This window comes from Corvus hawaiiensis, chromosome 8 (genome assembly GCF_020740725.1).
Source record: "Corvus hawaiiensis isolate bCorHaw1 chromosome 8, bCorHaw1.pri.cur, whole genome shotgun sequence".
NCBI classification, from domain to species: Eukaryota; Metazoa; Chordata; class Aves; order Passeriformes; family Corvidae; genus Corvus; species Corvus hawaiiensis.
Genome location: NC_063220.1, coordinates 16900326 through 16918415, shown reverse-complemented (window position 1 = coordinate 16918415; position 18090 = coordinate 16900326). Strand labels below are relative to the sequence as shown.

At 39.4% G+C, this 18090-nt stretch overlaps 1 protein-coding gene across 1 annotated transcript in view; it reads left to right on the top strand.

Moving 5' to 3' along the window:
• The first annotated feature begins 2999 nt into the window (after positions 1–2999).
• TNKS2 (tankyrase 2) overlaps positions 3000–18090 on the top strand; it is a 29274-nt gene continuing 14183 nt past the window's right edge. Inside the window, exons 1-12 of the mRNA XM_048310721.1 lie at positions 3000–3219; positions 8365–8589; positions 9556–9651; positions 10304–10340; positions 10647–10722; positions 11996–12090; positions 12620–12686; positions 14341–14527; positions 15434–15555; positions 16051–16142; positions 16227–16305; positions 17267–17438. Coding sequence (XP_048166678.1) covers positions 3015–3219; positions 8365–8589; positions 9556–9651; positions 10304–10340; positions 10647–10722; positions 11996–12090; positions 12620–12686; positions 14341–14527; positions 15434–15555; positions 16051–16142; positions 16227–16305; positions 17267–17438 — 1453 coding nt within the window. The 5' untranslated portion in view covers positions 3000–3014. The remainder of the gene's footprint in view (positions 3220–8364; positions 8590–9555; positions 9652–10303; positions 10341–10646; positions 10723–11995; positions 12091–12619; positions 12687–14340; positions 14528–15433; positions 15556–16050; positions 16143–16226; positions 16306–17266; positions 17439–18090) is intronic.

Here is an 18090-nt window from a genome sequence, read left to right as displayed (position 1 = left end):
AAAATTTAGTAATAAACAACAGATAGCTTCTGTTTCTCTCCAAAACATACTCTTTTTTAAATAGGAATGTTTTATTGTTTCCTGATGTACACATTAATTATCCCTGGTTCGGGCTTTTTTTCCAAGTCTCATCTGGAAACACTTCAAGTGGAATAAATTTAAAATCATTCTCCTTTTGGAACAAGCTAAATTTCTGAACTCTTGATATGTTCTATTTATTCTAGCATTTTACTTTGCTTCCAAGAGCAAGGCAAAGCACTGCAGGGACCAATTAGAAAGAACTGGAAAATCCTCATAACACGAAGGGCTGACAGCCAAAAATCCTAAATCTGTTGGACTGCCTTGTAGAGTGGCATGAACGTCTCTCCCCATAAGTAAACCTTAATGTCCCAAGGAAAAGGATTTATTTTTAAGGCTGCCTTAGTGTTTCCATACCCAACAGTTCCTCTTTTACTTTCTTTTTCTATTTATTTTTATTTTTCTTCTTTTTACTTTTTTCCCCTCATTTTTTTCTTTTTTTTCTTTCCTTCTTATTTCCTTTCATTTCCTGCCCTCTAGTGACCAATCAAGCATGTTTCTAAACAAACTGAGCACACTTCCAAAAATACTTCATGTTTCTGTTTTGTCAGGTTATGCCATCAGCATAAATGCACTGCAAAGGTAGAGGCCACTGGTAGACCATAAATTACTCTAAAAGGAATAACAGTGAAACGTTTCTGAGCTGTTAATGGATGAGCCTCTCAGGCTGGGTTAATAACAGGTGGGTTACAAACCCCCTGCTGCCTCTAGAAAAGTCCCTATAATTGGGTGGGATTTGGCATATATTTCAGCTATGGTTTTCTAACCATGCTATTGTACAGAAGACAGAAGAAAAATATGGGATTTAACAGATTATTTTCTCATAAAATAAATATATAAACAAGATAAAAAGTGGGAGGGGTTTATGTGTGGTGAATCTCAAAATTCACTGTGAAAGCTATTAATACACCAGTCCTAAAACATGCTGAGACTCCTTTAATTCAAGGTTAATTGAATCCTGCTCTTACAGTATATTTTTTTAATTGTTCCATTCATAAAGACCTGCCATAGTTTCACACTCAATCTATCACGAAGACATGCTGGAAAAGGAAATCAGGCTATAGCTAATTTAGAATAATAGTATCTTTTGGGTATAGTGATGTGGAGAGAATTTAGAGTTTATTTCTCTAATGCTCTTTATAATTGTGCTCCAGCATGAGCAGTGAAATATTGTTCTGGATTTAAAACTACTTAGAAGCCCTGAGGAGCAGGATGTGTTTGTATTTACATTTCCACAGACTTCTAGATACACAGTCCCTTCTTCAGTTTTGAAATGAGAGCAGTCAAGTTCATGCATTTGCTACTTCTGCTGTAGGCCTGGAGAAAGGTTTATGAACTCAAAAGCTTGTATAGTTTTTCCAGCTATGCTAGTGGTGATAATAAGAGATACAAATGGCAGCATTGCAAGTCTTTTTTTCAGTCTGTGGAGCCCGCAGGTAGGGAGGGAAGTTCTCATCATGCATACTTTGGAGAAGTCGGGAAGGTCTGAGAGAGCTGCAGGCCCATGAGCCACATTTGGTGACAGCTTATGTGGGAACATTACAGCTCCATGCAAAGCAGTGGATGAATTATGTATGGGTGGGACCTGGCCATAGCCTGGCTATTCCCTGCCTGCTGAGCACAGCTTGAAATTTAAATGGAGACACAGAGAAAACAGTGGGATTACAGAAAACACACATGACCGAGGCATCACATGTTTGTCAAAGCATGTGGTTTCTGCCCCGGTGCTGGCTGCATTCTTCTGTCACACTGCTGCTGTGGCCATGTGTAAATTACTAAACTGAACAGGACGCAGACACGAGCATCAGACATTGATCTGTCACTACTGCATGGTGACGGCTTGGCACAGCTTATATCTCCCACCAAAAAATCCTGGGCACAGTTTAGGCATTAGCATGGACCACGGAGAGAAAATTTGGATGTAACTGCCGTGTTTCAGGGACAGGGATGTTTGACAGAATGGAAGTGACTAGTCTGTACAAATATGCTAGATCTCTTTCCTTGTACTTAAGTCATTTAATTTCCTAATGTAACAGTAGTCTGCAAATTCAATTGAATTTGGAGGTACTCATTTCTGCCTCTGCAACAGGAAGCTACTGACCCTATTCAATTACCTTTTCCAAAGTAAGTGTTTCAATATGGTGTGAGTGGAAAACAACACATTTCAGAATTATCAGCTGAATCCTCTTCTAGTCGGTCCTGTCTGGGCTCAGGCTTCCCCATCAAAGCCAATTAGGCTTACTAGAGGGAGGGGGACACTTTCCGTTCTCTTCCAAAACCCTGAATTGGCAAAGTCAACTAACAGCATTTTTTGATCTCTATTTTTCGAGATTAATAAAGACTATGTCATTTATGTTGTATAATTTCCACTCCATAGTTATTATGCAAGCACTCAGCTTCCTTGGAGTCACGTTATTTTGCTGTGTAAGTAACTGTTTAAGGATCATGAATCCATTTAACACCAAAATGCAGTCTTACACGTTTTGCAGGGGGAAAAAAAATCCCTGAACAGTCTTCACCTCCTAATCTACATTTAATTACTGAAAGCAGCAAAGGCACATTTGTTCTTCTGGGAGGAATCGCTAGTGCTGTATTTTTTGTGCTCCTCATCATCCCTTACAACGGAGCAGACGGCAGATAAAGACAGGCTGCGTGATGTGAGCTATGTCGCTTCCCCCGCAACTCCGCAGGCGTCCATGCTGAGGGGCTGCTGGGAGCTAGCAGTGCCGGCCCCGGGCCGGGACGGCTCCGGGATGGCTCCGGGATGGCGGCGCAGCACCGAGGCCCGGCGCTGGGAGGCTCCCGCCGCGCGCGCCTGCGCACGAGGCCGGCGGTGCCCGGATCCCTCCGCCGGGCGCAGCGCCCGCCCGGCAGCGCGTGCGGAGCCCCGCGGGCCGTGAGGAGCGGCGGGGGCTGCGCGGGGGCCCGGCCCGGGCATGGCGGGGCGAAGGTGCGCGGGCGGCGCGGCCGCTCTGGCTGAAGCGCCGGGCTGCGGCGCGGCGGCTGCCGAGCCGGCCCGGGAGCTGTTCGAGGCCTGCAGGAACGGGGACGTGGAGCGGGTCAAGCGGCTGGTGCGGCCCGAGAACGTGAACAGCCGGGACACGGCGGGCAGGAAGTCCAGCCCGCTGCACTTCGCCGCAGGTACCGGGGCTGGGGGAGCCGGGGGGCAGCGCCGCCTCCCCGGCGCGCCGGGCCGGGCCGCGGGGAGGGCCGGGCCGCTCGGGCCTCGCCGCTCGGGCCGGGCGCAGCGCGGGGGTCCGAGCGCTCCGCCGGCCCCTGAGCATCGCCCCCGCCCCGCGGCCCTGCCCGGCCCCGGGGCCGAGTCGGTGTCACTCACGCGGTGGGGGTCGCCGAGCGGTACAGCTGCGTCTGCTCTCCTATTCCCTTTTTTTTTTTTTTTTTTTTTTTTTGTCCTTTTTTAAAAAACAAATCTCAGCTGGCTTTGAGGACACATCTGGAGTGGGGTTTATACTGTTCGTGTTGTGACACGTGAGCTCTGACAGGAGCACGTGTCCCAGGTACAGTTCTCATGCATTTCAGCAGGCCTGTGCAATTTTAGAATTGAATTCATGAAGGTGCTTGTCAGATAACGCCGTTTCTAAGCTTTTTGCATTCTTACTTTTAACAAATGGACTTTGTTAATTCAGGACGTAAGTAAGCAAACAACTGACGTCACAGGACAACTGCTTTCACTGGCAACAGGCCAGAAGACTGTATCCACCTTTTCAGACAAAGACCTGACTGTGACTGTTGTTTTCATGTTGGTTGTTTTGGTTTGGTTACAGCTTTAGATGCAGGACCCCAAGGCTGACAGGCTGCAGAAGGCAGAAGCTTCTTTTCAGCTAAACAATATGGACAGTAACAAAGATGTTTTTTTTTTTTTATTAGTCTTGGAAAAGGTTTCTGCTTAAGGTGTCCTTTCCTCATGTTAAGAGATCTTGACTCAGACTTAAGAGGTCTAAGTTCTTAAAGCTTCCTCAGGACAGCAGTATTTCATAAATTCAAGAAGCTTGACCGACAAGAGAGCCCAGGAGACAACTTAAAGTATCCTGTCAGAGGAAAAAATTTCTGTACCTGTTTTTTTTATATGCAGTAATCCTGCCTGTCCACTAAAAAACTCTGAACTTCTAAACAACTGTATATGTTTTAGAGCATTTTGGAGAAGTGAGGGGCTGTTTTTATTTATTTTCTTTTTGTTAGTTTGGGTTTTTTTTTGCCTAAGATGTTTCTCATTCAATACAATGATCTAGTTTATCTCTCTAGAGTGATCTGTCTTGACTTTAAAGAACTCCTGATCTGTAGGAAGATTTTTCTTTTAAAAATGTATAGCCATAATTAAGATCATGTAGCTGTGAGATTTCTAATGTTAAGCAGGTTGGTGTGTAACTGGGAGACACTGTTGCCATGCCCGAGTCTTCTTGGGATACAGAGTAATTAATTGCTCCTCTCACCGGCCTGTAGGAGTTGCTGGGTTTCTGGTTAACATGTGATAGAAAACACTTGTGTGTGATTTCTCTTTACCACCTCAGGTCGAACTCTGCTGTTGTCAGACCACCTGCAATAGACTCTGTGTGAAAGGTGGACATAAGGAGTCCTTGGACTTGGGGCTTACTGGTTTTGTTTGATTTTGCCTTTCCCCTATTATTCACAGTTGGACTAATACTAACTTCTTTTGTCTTCTGACTCTAAAGGAGTCCCATTCCAGGAAGTAAAACAAAAAATCTGTTGTATTCCTGCATTGTTTATCCTAGTTGTCTGGGTGTTCTTAGAAAATACATTACAAAACTTCTCTGACTAGTTTCGTTCACTTTTGAGACTTCTTTTATGGAGGACTTGGAGCTGAAATACATCATGTTTTGTATTGTCTTTTTTTTCCTTTTTTAGTGGCATTCTGGGTCTGAACTTGGGTTCTATTTTTTTGAGTCTTTTCCCAGATCTGACCTAACAATTTTTTAGAAAACATAAACCAAATTCCTCTTTTTCCATGTATCAGTTTGTAAAGGTAGATTTTGAAGTAAAAGATACTAAAATTAAACTTCAAGCTCTCCCCTAGGAATGTGTCATTATCAGAAGTAATACATATTGGAGTTTTGCTGGAGGTTGCTCTTTGGATTTGCTAGTACACAACAACTGTGTGTGTGATAGTTAAGGTATCCTGAAGCTTCAGTCAAGAGCCCACCGCCCTTCACAATAAAAGAGACTCCATCCTCTCCCATCATAAGCTGCATATACTTCCTCAAATATCAGTCTTTTCCATCACAGCGTGTGTCAAACTTCAAAGTATCACAAGGTTTTAAGGACTTGGCAGGTACCAAAATGCCCTTCCTGCAATTCCAAATTCATCAAAAATATGAACACCCAGGGTGGGGGAGAAGAATTTGAGCTCAATCTTTTCTGTTAGCTTTTTATCCCATCAAAAGTAGCTGAATAGCAATTGTGACACACAGTGACTGTAAATAAATACTTTTTTAAAATTATACACAGTTGCACATTTCTACTATAATTAATAATTGGGAAATGTCAGCTACAGATTGTAACTTTTCAGGGAACAAGTGCAGTGAGCTGCTCAGCTGTCCACAGATGGTAGAAGAGTATCAGCTCAAGGTTCTGAGTAGCCAGCCCTTCTTTGCAATAAAAAACAAAGTGTTCATGATGATAAGATCATTACCTTGCACAGCTTTAAGCTGTGATCCTATTTAGGTGGTCTTTTGATAAAAACTCAAGAGCCAGAGAAAACCCCCACCCCTTAAAAATGACAACGTTGGAGTTTTTTAAAGTGTTGAAATAGTTTTTACTGCAGCCAACTAATGGTAAAGAGGAACTGTTGGAGTAGGTAGTGGCTGCCTTCCCTGTGTCGGCAAAGGCTGTCCCCGCTTTCCACTCTCAGGGAAAACAGCAGAGGCAGAGACCATTGTGCCATTTGGTCACTTCCTCTGTACTCATGCATCCTGTAGAAAGTAATGGGAAAATAATTCTCCTTCCATATATGGTGCCCTGTTGTACAGATGCTTCCCCAAGGAAGTAAGGAGTCCCTGCTGTGCACTCAGTGCTGGAGAGAAGTTACAAAAATTGGTGTGATACAAATGAGTTAATTTTATTAATATTAAATTAGCTACAGGTAGTTGAGGGCGTGTTGCTGTACTTCAGGGACTTTTGGAATGGATGCAGGCTTTGCTCAGAGACAGGCTGTGGATTGGTCATGAATTGTATCTGATTGAAGCTCTGTACTAAATAGAGGGATCTGAGGGAATTCTCTATGCCTATAACAAGGTTTACTACAGCTGATTTTCAGTTATGATGTTGATTCCTGTTAAGGAATTTTACCTGCAAAAATATGGCTATGCATCAATACTGTGAGGGATAGGAATGCCTTCTGTACAAGAATGAGTGGTTTAGCTACCAGATAAGTAACTTCTGGATGAAGAATTTGATCAGAGACTTTTCTAGCATAATTGCAGGAGTCCTGGAAAACATTTTTTGGTACTCAAAGAAGAAAATACCAAGCAGACTGTCATCAAATCACAGTTTTGATTATGTGTTTGCAAGACTGGTACTTGTGAAAGTCTCTTCTGAATAGACTCTCAAAATAATTAAGTTTTGAGTATACATTCAAACCTGAAACAGAATTTTTTGAAAGCTTGAAGAAGCAAGACAAATGGCAGGAAACATTTAAGAAAATAACAGTACTTATAATATTTTGTTAGAATAGCTGAATGTATTTAAGAATGAGAAACATGATGTGTGTAATGTAATATAGACAATAAGGCTGCATGAATATAGCTACTGATAATTTTTTTTGGCAGCAGAAATATGCATGCATGGTCAGTGAATATGACTTACTGTGCCTGTGCAGGTAAGTTGGTTTTGCATGGACCATGTGTCTGATCCAGTTCTCATCCCAAGGTGTGCTGAGCTCCTGTTCTCTGTTAGGACAGGCAAGATGGGTGTCATGTTGAGACTCAAAAGTGAGTTTGCTGTAGGGTCTGTGGTTCTATCGTAGCCAAGGTGCTAGTAAGCTAAAATTTGTATTGTTAGTATTGGATTTTGAAGAAATACATCACCAGTATTGTCTTGTGACTGTTACGGGAAAACACCTTGAAGTTCATTCTGTGATTCAAAAGTTTGATATAAAATGATTGTTAACAATAATGACGAATCTGGGGTGAAGGTGGTTCCTTACCAGACTTTTGAGGGAAGAAGAGTAAAGTTAGAATTTAACTAAGGTTTTCCTGAATACTTGTCCTGGCCTCTCTCTCTGACATATAAAGCTTGTCTACAAGATTTTCTCTTAGCAAGTGGGATCCAGAAATTGCTTAATAATGGCAGTGGGGGTTTTTGGAGCTTCAGATGGAGAAAGTGAAAGTGCTTCTTGCTCTAGAAGAGGGATTTACTGAAGTCAGGTTTAATGAAGAACATGCTATGAAAAGGTTCAGTCACAGCTAAGCTAAAACTGAAAATTCTGTTATAACCGAAATGCTGACACTTGTATGCTTTGGTGACTTTGTCACTGAAATGCTGTGTGGTTATCAAGAATATACATAATTTCTAGGTTATGGACTTACGGCAAGGACTTAAACCTACCATGGGCATTTGTGGGTGATCTGTAGTAGAGTTTAAATTTGATGCAATGTAGATATCAGTGGTGTTGGCAACTGTATGGTTATTCCCTCTGAGGGGCAAGCTCAAACTTCATCCAGATCTTGATCTGTTCAGGGAAAGAGTTTGTAACTCAGATATTTAAAGCAAGGAAGGGCAAGTCCTGCACACATGAGTTATTTCCCAGAACGTACTTGGCAGAAGACTGATATGTACTAAAATATGGCTCTTACCTGTCCTAAGAATTGCTGAGACCCAGAGAGACATTCCTGGAACCTTTGAGGTGGCCTTTGGCACATAAGCAGATGGGTATAATGGCTACAAGCAGAAATCCTAAAGTGTTCTGGCCTCATGTGGAGATAGTAGAGCAAATATAGATATAGTTTGATGACCTAGTTCAGTTGCCATTACATAAGTACGCAAGATACAACTGAAACTTGAGGGAGCCCTATCAAGATGTTAATTGTTTCAGTAATCTTGAATATAGTATTTTTCTACTGAGTTTAATCTAATTTTTAAGAGTTTCAAAAACATCCTTAGTGTGTAAATGCTTCTTTAGTAAAGCATGCCAGTTGTGATTGTCCTTAGGAGTGGTTACTGTTATTTAAGTTCATTGATTTAATCTGCATATGTGGGGCAGGGATTTCTCTTACCCCACCCTGATGTCTTTTCTCCCTTTTCATCTTCCAGGTTTTGGTCGGAAGGACGTAGTTGAATATTTACTTCAAAGTGGTGCCAATGTCCACGCACGAGATGATGGAGGCCTTATTCCTCTTCACAACGCTTGCTCTTTTGGCCATGCTGAAGTTGTCAATCTGCTCTTGCGGCACGGTGCAGATCCTAATGCTCGAGATAATTGGAATTACACTCCCCTTCATGAAGCTGCCATTAAGGGGAAGACAGATGTCTGCATTGGTAATTTTCTCCCACTCTTCCTGTGACTGACTCATTCGTTTTCACTGTGAAAAATCAAGAGCCTTTTAAAAACCATTTTCACTCTATGGAGCTATGGCTGATACAAGGGTTAAAAGTAAACATCTTTCATAAACTTCAATTCATATGTCACTCTTACAAGTTTTTGGATCTATTTTTTTATAGTTGCCTACCTCTAAAGGTTCACATTGGCATCATGGGAAAAGTGCTTTAGAGTGACATGATGGAGCTAAATTCTCTTCTGTTTCAGCCTAGACTCTTATGCTGCCTTCTGCTGCTGATCACAGTGCAGTGCACGGAACAGACGTGATCTTAATGATGGATTCATTCTCTCTTATCTGTAGCAGCTGTGTTAAATTAGTTAACGATGGGAAAACTTCAATTATATTGACTACCTGCCTTACTTACACATTTCTTATGAGGAACTGTTGAAGAAAGAGTTAGAAAATTAGATACATGGTCAAGAAACATTTCTTGATGGTACGGTTTGCTGTTGTTTTCTTCAAGGAACACATCTAGAGAGCTGTACATATAACATTGCCTGTTTGGCCTGAATACGAGTTCAACATGCACAGCCTGCCACTGCTTTCTACAGGTTAGGACTTAGTCACTTGAGGATTTGGGGCAGCATGCCCTGGAGCTGATGGAAAATAGCTGCAGAGTTTTTGTGGTGGGCAGTCACAAGATTTCAACTGAGGTTGCCTCTTGTCAGTTGGTGATTGTTCCCTTTCTGCTCTGCTTTTTTCTCTGAAATATGTCTAGACGTGTTTCACCAGATACACTGGTCACATACTGACATTGCAGAACTCTGACATTAAAAACTTGAGAAAGGAAGTTAGGATGAGTAAACAGAGGGTTTTTTTGTTGGTTGCAGATTACAGTAATGATATGTCTCATAAGGCTTGTCTTGTAGAATTGCTTTCTCATGGAAAACTTTGGCATTTTTAGTACTGTTGCAGCATGGTGCTGAACCAACCATCCGGAACACAGATGGAAGAACAGCTTTGGATCTAGCAGACACATCTGCAAAAGCAGTGCTGACTGGTAACTGATAATCTTGAAATTACTTTGTGACTAGTAACAAGTTGAACTGATGTAATACAGTAGTTTAGCATTTGTCTTTTTGATACTAATTTAACTTGTCTCTGGTTTATAATTCTAAATAGAAATTCCCTTATGGCTTTCATCATCTCAGTCATGGCATGTGTTCTGGATAGTTTATTGTGCTAGTTCAGTAATGACCTATCAAATTTTTAGAATTGTAGAATGGCTTAGGTTGGAAGGGACCTTAAAGATCATGTAGTTACAACCCCCTGTCATGGGCAGGAGCATTCACTTGACCAGGTTGCCCAGACCCCATCTACACATAGCCTTAAACACATCCAGGGCCAGGGCATCCACAACTTCTCTGGGCAGCCTGTTCCAGTGCCTCACTACCCTCTGAGTAAAGAATTTCCTCCTAACATTTAATCTAAATCTCCTCTTTTAGTTTAAACATATTTCCCCTTGTCCTATCAATACCTGCCTGTGTAAAAACTCACTCTTCCTCTTTTTTAAAAGCTCCCTTTAACAGCTGAAAAGAGTATAAGTACTTCTAGCACTTACATTCTCTAAAACTTGAGAAGAGGATGATAAGTGGTGAACTTCACATACAGACATTTATTTGACAGCTAAAGAAAGCCCTTTTGCCTTCTAGGTGAATACAAGAAGGATGAACTCTTAGAAAGTGCCAGGTATGTATGTTTGGAAAATAACTGGCATTAGTATGTTTGCAGAATTGTATGTCATTAATAGATAGGTATATAGTCTTTGGAGCTTGCATTCCATCTAGATGCTACGCTTTGGCTGTTTTCTGTGAATGAAGCTATGAAAGTAGTTGCATAAATGCATTTTTGTTTTCCCTTTGATGCGGACAATACAGGGGGGAATGTGTTGCTTCAGGTCTGTTCAACATTATAGCAGTGAAAAATACAAAACCAGAATAAGGTACTAAAGATTGGGATAAGAATATTTCTGCTCTTTCATATCTTGTTTTTCAGGAGTGGAAATGAGGAAAAGATGATGTCTCTTCTGACACCATTAAATGTTAACTGTCATGCGAGTGATGGCAGAAAGGTATTTTTGTTTAAAACCTGATTTAAAATTAAGTTATCTCTTACATGATCCACAGTTATTGTTTGACCAGATTTTAAAAATGTTAAACATAAAGTCTGTTTTCTTCACTGTATGCAGGAAAATAAGAGTCCACCTCTCTAGCAGCCAGCTGATTTTGTTTGTCTTTTAATCTTAAAAGGACTATGCGAGTAATTCTATATAGGAGCAATAAACAAACCCTTTTCAATTGAAACTTCTGCTTGACTATCATATCTGCAGTGCTAAAGAAGTGAGGCCTTTTCACAGATTTTTCCCCTATCAGGGAGAAACAGGCGCATTATTTGACATGCACCCTTAGGCACGTTACTGCTCCTGTTTCAGGAGTAAGCTGTTCACTGCTGTAAGTAACGGTAAAGAAATACATAAAAAATGTTCCAAATCTCCATTTTGAAAAATTTTGAGTCTTCTGGGTTCAGCCCCCTAGCCTACAGAAGGTTCAGGTTACTGAGTATCACTTTTTGGCATCCTTTTTCTTGTTAAGCATTTGTACTAATTCACCCAAGTTTTGATCTAGTTACTTCCCTTTTTGAGGCTTTGTGGTAAGATACTGGGATCTCCAAAACACTGATGCATCTCTATTTTCTCATCTGGTTATGAGGCTCATCCTCTAGTAACTGTAGAAATCTGGTTCAGTGGATGGGTTTGTAAATGCAGAGGATAAGAATTCTCCTCACTAATTCGTAGCTCTGCCCTTAGTGCTGCTGATGCTTGAATGCGTTTGCTAGAAAAGATCATAGAGCAGTTATCTATCTACTCTGTGGAGGAGTGAGAGTTCAGAAGAGATGAAATTTTCCTCACATCCCACTCACTTACTCCACTCACAAATGTGGATAACAATCCCTCTTGATAATTTCTAAACTTACTTCACTGATTGGCAGAGAGACTTCTTCATAGTGTAACAGTCATTGTTGCTGATGGCCTTCTTACTTCCCCTTTCACAAGGACATAGTTTGTGCCTGGAAAGTATTTATAGCTATGGTAGGCTAAAAACCAAAAATGGCCTTTGTATTAGTGATGGAGTAAATTTGGATTTGTGTTTATATTGACTTCAAGAGTAGTTCGTGAACAATGAACATAGTCATCAAATGTCTGATTCAAGTATTCTGGGGGTTTTTTAATCTTGTAAGTCTTGAAGGACTTCAGAATTTAGTACTGTTAACAAGTTGTGAAAAAATAAATATAAAATCAATCTTGATTTTGTGTTACTGATTTATTCTACATTCTATCATTTCAGTCTACTCCATTGCATTTAGCAGCTGGGTATAACCGTGTAAAAATAGTACAGCTCTTACTGCAGCATGGAGCTGATGTACATGCTAAGGATAAAGGGTAGGTTCCTTTTTCCCTTTGTTCAGAATAAACAGAATTTGTTAAAAATTGAGATGAAGTAAAGAGCAGTAATACTGTTTTAACCATTAAGAATTTCCAACTTGAGACTGTCACCTTTAACCTTTGTGTTATGACAAAAATGCAACTTGATTAGTTTTCACAGGGGAAGATACTACAGCATTGTTCTTGTGAAAAAGGGTATCATTAGGGTCACTCGTGAACATCTGCAGATAGTCCTTCCTGCTTAGGGTTCCAAGTCTGAGTGGAACCATTCCATCTGCAGCGAGACAATGCAATTCACTTCTCATCTTCTGATTATTTTAGATGTTTGCCGTTCTGATAAATGCTGATGGGATTTTCTGGTTTCTTCTTCAGCTTCTTATTTCTCCATAGTTTCATTTGAACATTTGTCATGTTGTTTTTGTAAAATGTTCAAGGTACTAATTGCAATGTGTTAGACGCATTTCAAATTAATATATATAAAATTAATATATGCTGAAGTAATAATCCTCCTTTTTCTTCTGTGTAGAGATCTGGTGCCACTTCACAATGCCTGTTCCTATGGTCATTACGAAGTAACAGAGCTTCTAGTAAAGGTTGGTCTTTGAAGAGATGAAATTGCATATTATTAAATAAGAACAGTTTATAATAGGCTAATACAAGTTGCATATTTTTTTATTTTGTACTTAGATTTACAAAACTCAGTGATAAATTGCTTTTGCTCTACACGTTAGTGATTATTAAGCTGGAGCTACAGAATCTTCTGCTTGCAAGGAAGCTTTTTCTTTATAAATGTGCTTTGTTTTTTAACTCTCTCTGCTCCAAAGTCCAATGTTTTCATACCACCAAGTAAGTACAGTGTATGTCAGTCTTTCTACACTCACCCGAAAAAAAAGGCCCTGAAAAAACCCCTACAAGCTGAGTGATATTTTGAGTTTGGCAGAAGAATATTTTAGAAGACAAAGCAATAAGAGGTGTTTAAAAAGAATACTGGTAAAGATAGTAAATATTTTTAAATTAATGAGCAATCAGTCTTTTGAGGAAATGAACTTTACAACATCAGTTCTGGTCCTGAATTCTAGCCTTTACCCAAAAGAAAGAGAAACCTGTCGATTTTCCTAACATAAGTGAACTCTTGGAAAGCAGAGTGGTTTATCTGGTTTATGTTAATCTTGAAGATAAGTATGATGCACATTAAACTAGTGGCTTGAAGATGTGGCCTGCAAAATAATATGTTTTCCACCAAAGGAGTTTTGAGCAGTGCCTGTTCTCAGCTGCCACAGCAAATCAAGATTATAACAACTGAGGGTGTTCTGTTATCTAACTCCAGACATTTGGCTGCTCAGGGGTTAGCTCTTGTTCTATTCTGTATGTTTCAGCCCCCCACGAATTCCATGTATCTTTCTATTTGTTTAGCAAAAAATTAAGTAAAAAAAAAAACCTATTGAAATAAGCTTTTATTGTAGTAAGTATAAGTAGTCATGGGTTTTTTTACTTCAGGGGCCAGTTGTAAAGTAAATTTTTACAATGGTGGTACTGGACACAACCCCACAAATGAACTTTTGCCTACACACTACTGTGTGTCTTAACTGTTAAGCTAGAGTTGTATTCCATATTGGGTTTTGGCTCCAGAGAACTCTGAATTACTTTTTGCAAAGCAATGCAGCTTTAAGAGAAGCAATGGGAAAGAGCATGTACTTGCTTACAGACTGAACTTGAAGTGCAATCAAAGTGTTACGCATACATTACTCATCCAGGAGTGTTACTTGTAGAATCTTGTACTTAAATGTTTTGAGTTGAAGCTGAGTGGCCATCTCCTTTTAGATACTGTGGCACTCATATCTTGGGGGTTATGCACAGAACATGTATTTATCTTAGTACAGCTGTTCACTCTAGACATTTTCTAGAGCTGCAGAGAACCAGAGCTTGTTCACAGGTGATTTGGAGAATGTGAATATTTCTCTTTCTCTGATTTGACCTGTAGCAGAGCTCCTTTCCTTTCTGAAAAAAGCCTGAAAAGACTGGCCAGCCAGCCTTTGGCTTCTTTGAATGTACCTGTGGGACACCAGAGGATTAAAAACCACAATGTGCTGAAATGTTGTGTTAGATTGAAAATGAATGTCTTGGAAACAGTTTGCATATAAGCATTGATTTTTATTTTAACAGTCTACTGTATTAAAACTAATAACATAGTCTTTTTCTAACGTTCTGGTTTTGATTGCATCTCTTTTTACCCCTTTCCCTTTCAAGCATGGAGCATGTGTGAATGCAATGGATCTGTGGCAGTTCACCCCTCTGCATGAAGCAGCTTCTAAGAACAGGGTGGAAGTATGTTCTCTTTTGTTAAGTTATGGTGCTGACCCAACACTATTGAACTGTCACAACAAAAGCACCATTGATTTGGCTCCAACACCCCAATTAAAAGAACGATTAGCATGTAAGTATAAAATGGGATCAGTTCTACAGTTACAGCTTGTAATGTGTAATTAGGTTCCCTAGACAGTGATCTGGCAAAAACCAGATTAGGAAAATGCTTACACTTTAAAAGTAATTGTGCAATATTGTGCAGTACATGTCACTGTTTATAATTTGAAATTGCTAGATTTTCTGAATGTAGGCATTTGAAATTATTTTACTGTCAGGTTTATAGTCAAGTGGTTGTGATGGGTTTTGTAGCTTTTCCCCAAATACATGTTTTCCCTCATGACCTTGCCAATACATTTTCATTTCCTATATTTGTTCCTGTCATTGCATCAAGATTTTTGAAATAATAATTTGTATTCCACAGTTGTTTGAAGAAAAAATAACTGTTTAGAATGCTGAATATATTTGAGTGTGCCACAATCACTGAGAGTTCAAAGAAATTGATGAGGGGCATTGATTTGTGTCCAGCAAACTTAGAGTTGAAGAGAGTGACCTCAGATTGTGTCCTTGAGTGGTCAAACAGTAACTTTCTGGGATATTTACAAAAATTGTCAGTAAATACTACACTAGGCTTCATGCTAGCATCTAGAAATGGTTTTCCAAAAATAGAGATTTATACTTGAGTTGGTACATATGTGAACAGTAGAACCTACAAAGTGGTGAGTGAAATAGATCTTGTGCAGTCAGTTTGGATGTCTCTGGCTTTGGTTTAGAAACAAAGCAAAACTTGTGTAGTGTTTTGACTTGACTTAACAAGTTCTGTCAAGTGATGTAAAAGTTTGAGTCAGACTTGGAAATGTGTGCTCCATGGTCTGCTGAATAAAATGGATATTTTTTTCTAACTGAAAGAAGCAATTCTCTTGATCCTTCTCAAGCCAAGGAGTGTAACCCTCTGCTATGTATTTCTTTGTTTTCAAAGATGAATTCAAAGGTCATTCACTGCTACAGGCTGCAAGAGAATCAGATGTAGCTCGTATAAAGAAACATCTTTCTTTGGAGACAGTGAACTTCAAGCATCCTCAGACACATGAGACAGCATTGGTAATATCTCAGGATTTATAATGATTTTGCATATATTGTGGCTAACCTAAGCATACTAGTTAATAGTTTAGCAATAAAAATTGTAGTGTCAAATGGTGTAATTCAGACCAACCTAGAATATCCAGTGTCTAGTTAAGCAAATAACACTGATTAATATTTTGTTCTTAATGTTAAGACTAACATAAATGGCTTGTTTAGGTTATCTAAATGACTAGGTTTTGTAGAATAGTCTCATTTTAAGCAACAGCGAGCTATGTATGTTAGCTTTGTTTTGATGGTTTCCAGTAGTTATTAGAAAGGGGAGTTCTTGAAAATACCAGAGTAAATCCAAAAGCCCATGTGGAGTCTTCCAAATGAATAAGCTTCTACATGTTTTGGCGTTTTTTTTCTGTTGTCTTTGTATGCCACTAGCTCTTAACTGCCGGCTGATCAGCATCTAGTAAAACCTGGATATTGCTAGCTCGTTGTTAATTGTAAACTTTTTAATGTTCACAGCACTGTGCTGCTGCATCTCCATATCCTAAGAGGAAACAAGTATGTGAATTGCTGCTGAGGAAAGGAGCCAATATCAATGAAAAAACAAAAGAGTGAGTGGTTACAAATGAATACTCCTAAGTGTTTGTTTAGAAGATTTTGCAAAATACATTTTGAATTACTCCTCTTTTTTTTAGCTTCTTGACTCCTCTGCATGTGGCATCAGAAAAGGCTCATAATGATGTTGTTGAAGTAGTTGTGAAACATGAAGCTAAGGTATGACTATCATACTTTTGTTAACATTCATGTACCGGTTTTCATACCATAAGAATGGACAGCTGAGTAGACAGGCTTTTCTAAAAGAATTAGTTTTGGAAGGTTCTAGATTTATAGACTCAGCTGTGGGTCATCAATCCATCAGTACAGCTCTATACATTATAGAATCATCATTGTTTTGGTCCTATTTTTAAGAAATGCAGATGTAGTTCTCTCTGTGAACAGAAGACTTTCAGAGTGTCTTGTTTAGTGCTTCATTGTCCAGCAGGAGTAATTAAATACATGAGGAAAAGAGCAGGGGGTATATATGAACAGCAAGAAGCTAAACTGAACTGTGTGACAGGTAGACTACATGATGTTGCAGTAAAAAATTACAGTGAAGACAAAATGTAAAGTCATAATACGGTGATTAGTTCAAACTTCCACAAAAAGAAAACGTGGAAAGGAGAGACTCTGTAGTGCTTGAATCCTCCAGGACTGGGAGTTGAATTTCTCTCGTGGAAATTTGATTATAGCCTGACTGCTGTGAAGTTTCCAAAACCCAGAGGAAGAGTAGAGAATAAAAGTAAGGTTTGCGTGCAGAGTTTTTAGTTGTTGAATACACTTTGACTGACCCAACACATAGGAAGTCCTCAGTCTGAAAAACCACAATAAGCCAATGCAGGTAAAAGCTGTTCTCTATGTTGGCACTGAAGATTTGTACTTCTAGGAGCAAAATAATAGATTACTCGTGTTTGTGGTAAAAATGCACTGGATTATATGCATGCCTCTAAAAGGGGGCTACTTTATGAACTGTTTTTGTTTTAATTTTACTGTTTGAAATGTCATCACCTTTGGAAATACACTAAATATGTTCTTTCTATTGAAGTAAGAATACTATTTGTGAAATATTCCCAGTCAGCAATGAAAACATCTTTAATACTAACTTGATGGTGATATTTCTTGTCTGTGTTATTTTCAGGTTAATGCATTAGATAATCTTGGCCAGACCTCTCTTCATAGAGCAGCACATTGTGGTCATCTTCAGACATGCAGGTTGCTGCTGAGTTCTGGATGTGATCCTTCCATCGTGTCTCTGCAGGGCTTTACAGCCTTACAAATGGGGACTGAAAGTGTGCAACAGCTACTACAGGGTATGCTGAGTTATTCAAGATCCACTGTGGTGCTTCATTTTACTTGCCGTTTCAAGTGCTGTCAATAGTGAAGACTAGTCAACCAAAAAAAAATGTTCTACAAAAGACAGTAGTACTAGGTGGTGTTTTACTCCCTAGTTAATAATATCATTTACTGTCTAGATCATCAGCAATGAAGATTTTGGGCTATAGCCACCTGGAACAACTTTATAAAAATCCTGACATAGGGTGAGGGGAATATTGAAAGTAGAAAATGAGTTTCTAAAACAAAAAATGTCTGCTTTGCATTTATGAGTTAAAAGGCCATTGTACCATTGAAGGCAACAATATACATGGATTTTCAAGAGTAAGTTTTGGATATTATATACATACATAAACTTGATATAGTCCAATTCTTAAACTGAAATAAGAAGGCTTAGTTGGTTCCACAATATTCCAAAACATACAGGAAGCACATTGCTGAAGTCAACTTCACAAACACTACTAGCTCTGGCAGCTATAGTTGTAGATAGTAAACAGAGACAAAACTTGTTGGTAATGGGTTAACTTTATTTCAGTGATTTCCCTTAAATAAATTCAAGTTATTTCCTGTCTTAACAAATTTCTTCAATTGCCTACACTTACCTGTCATGCAATCTCATTTATTTTGCAG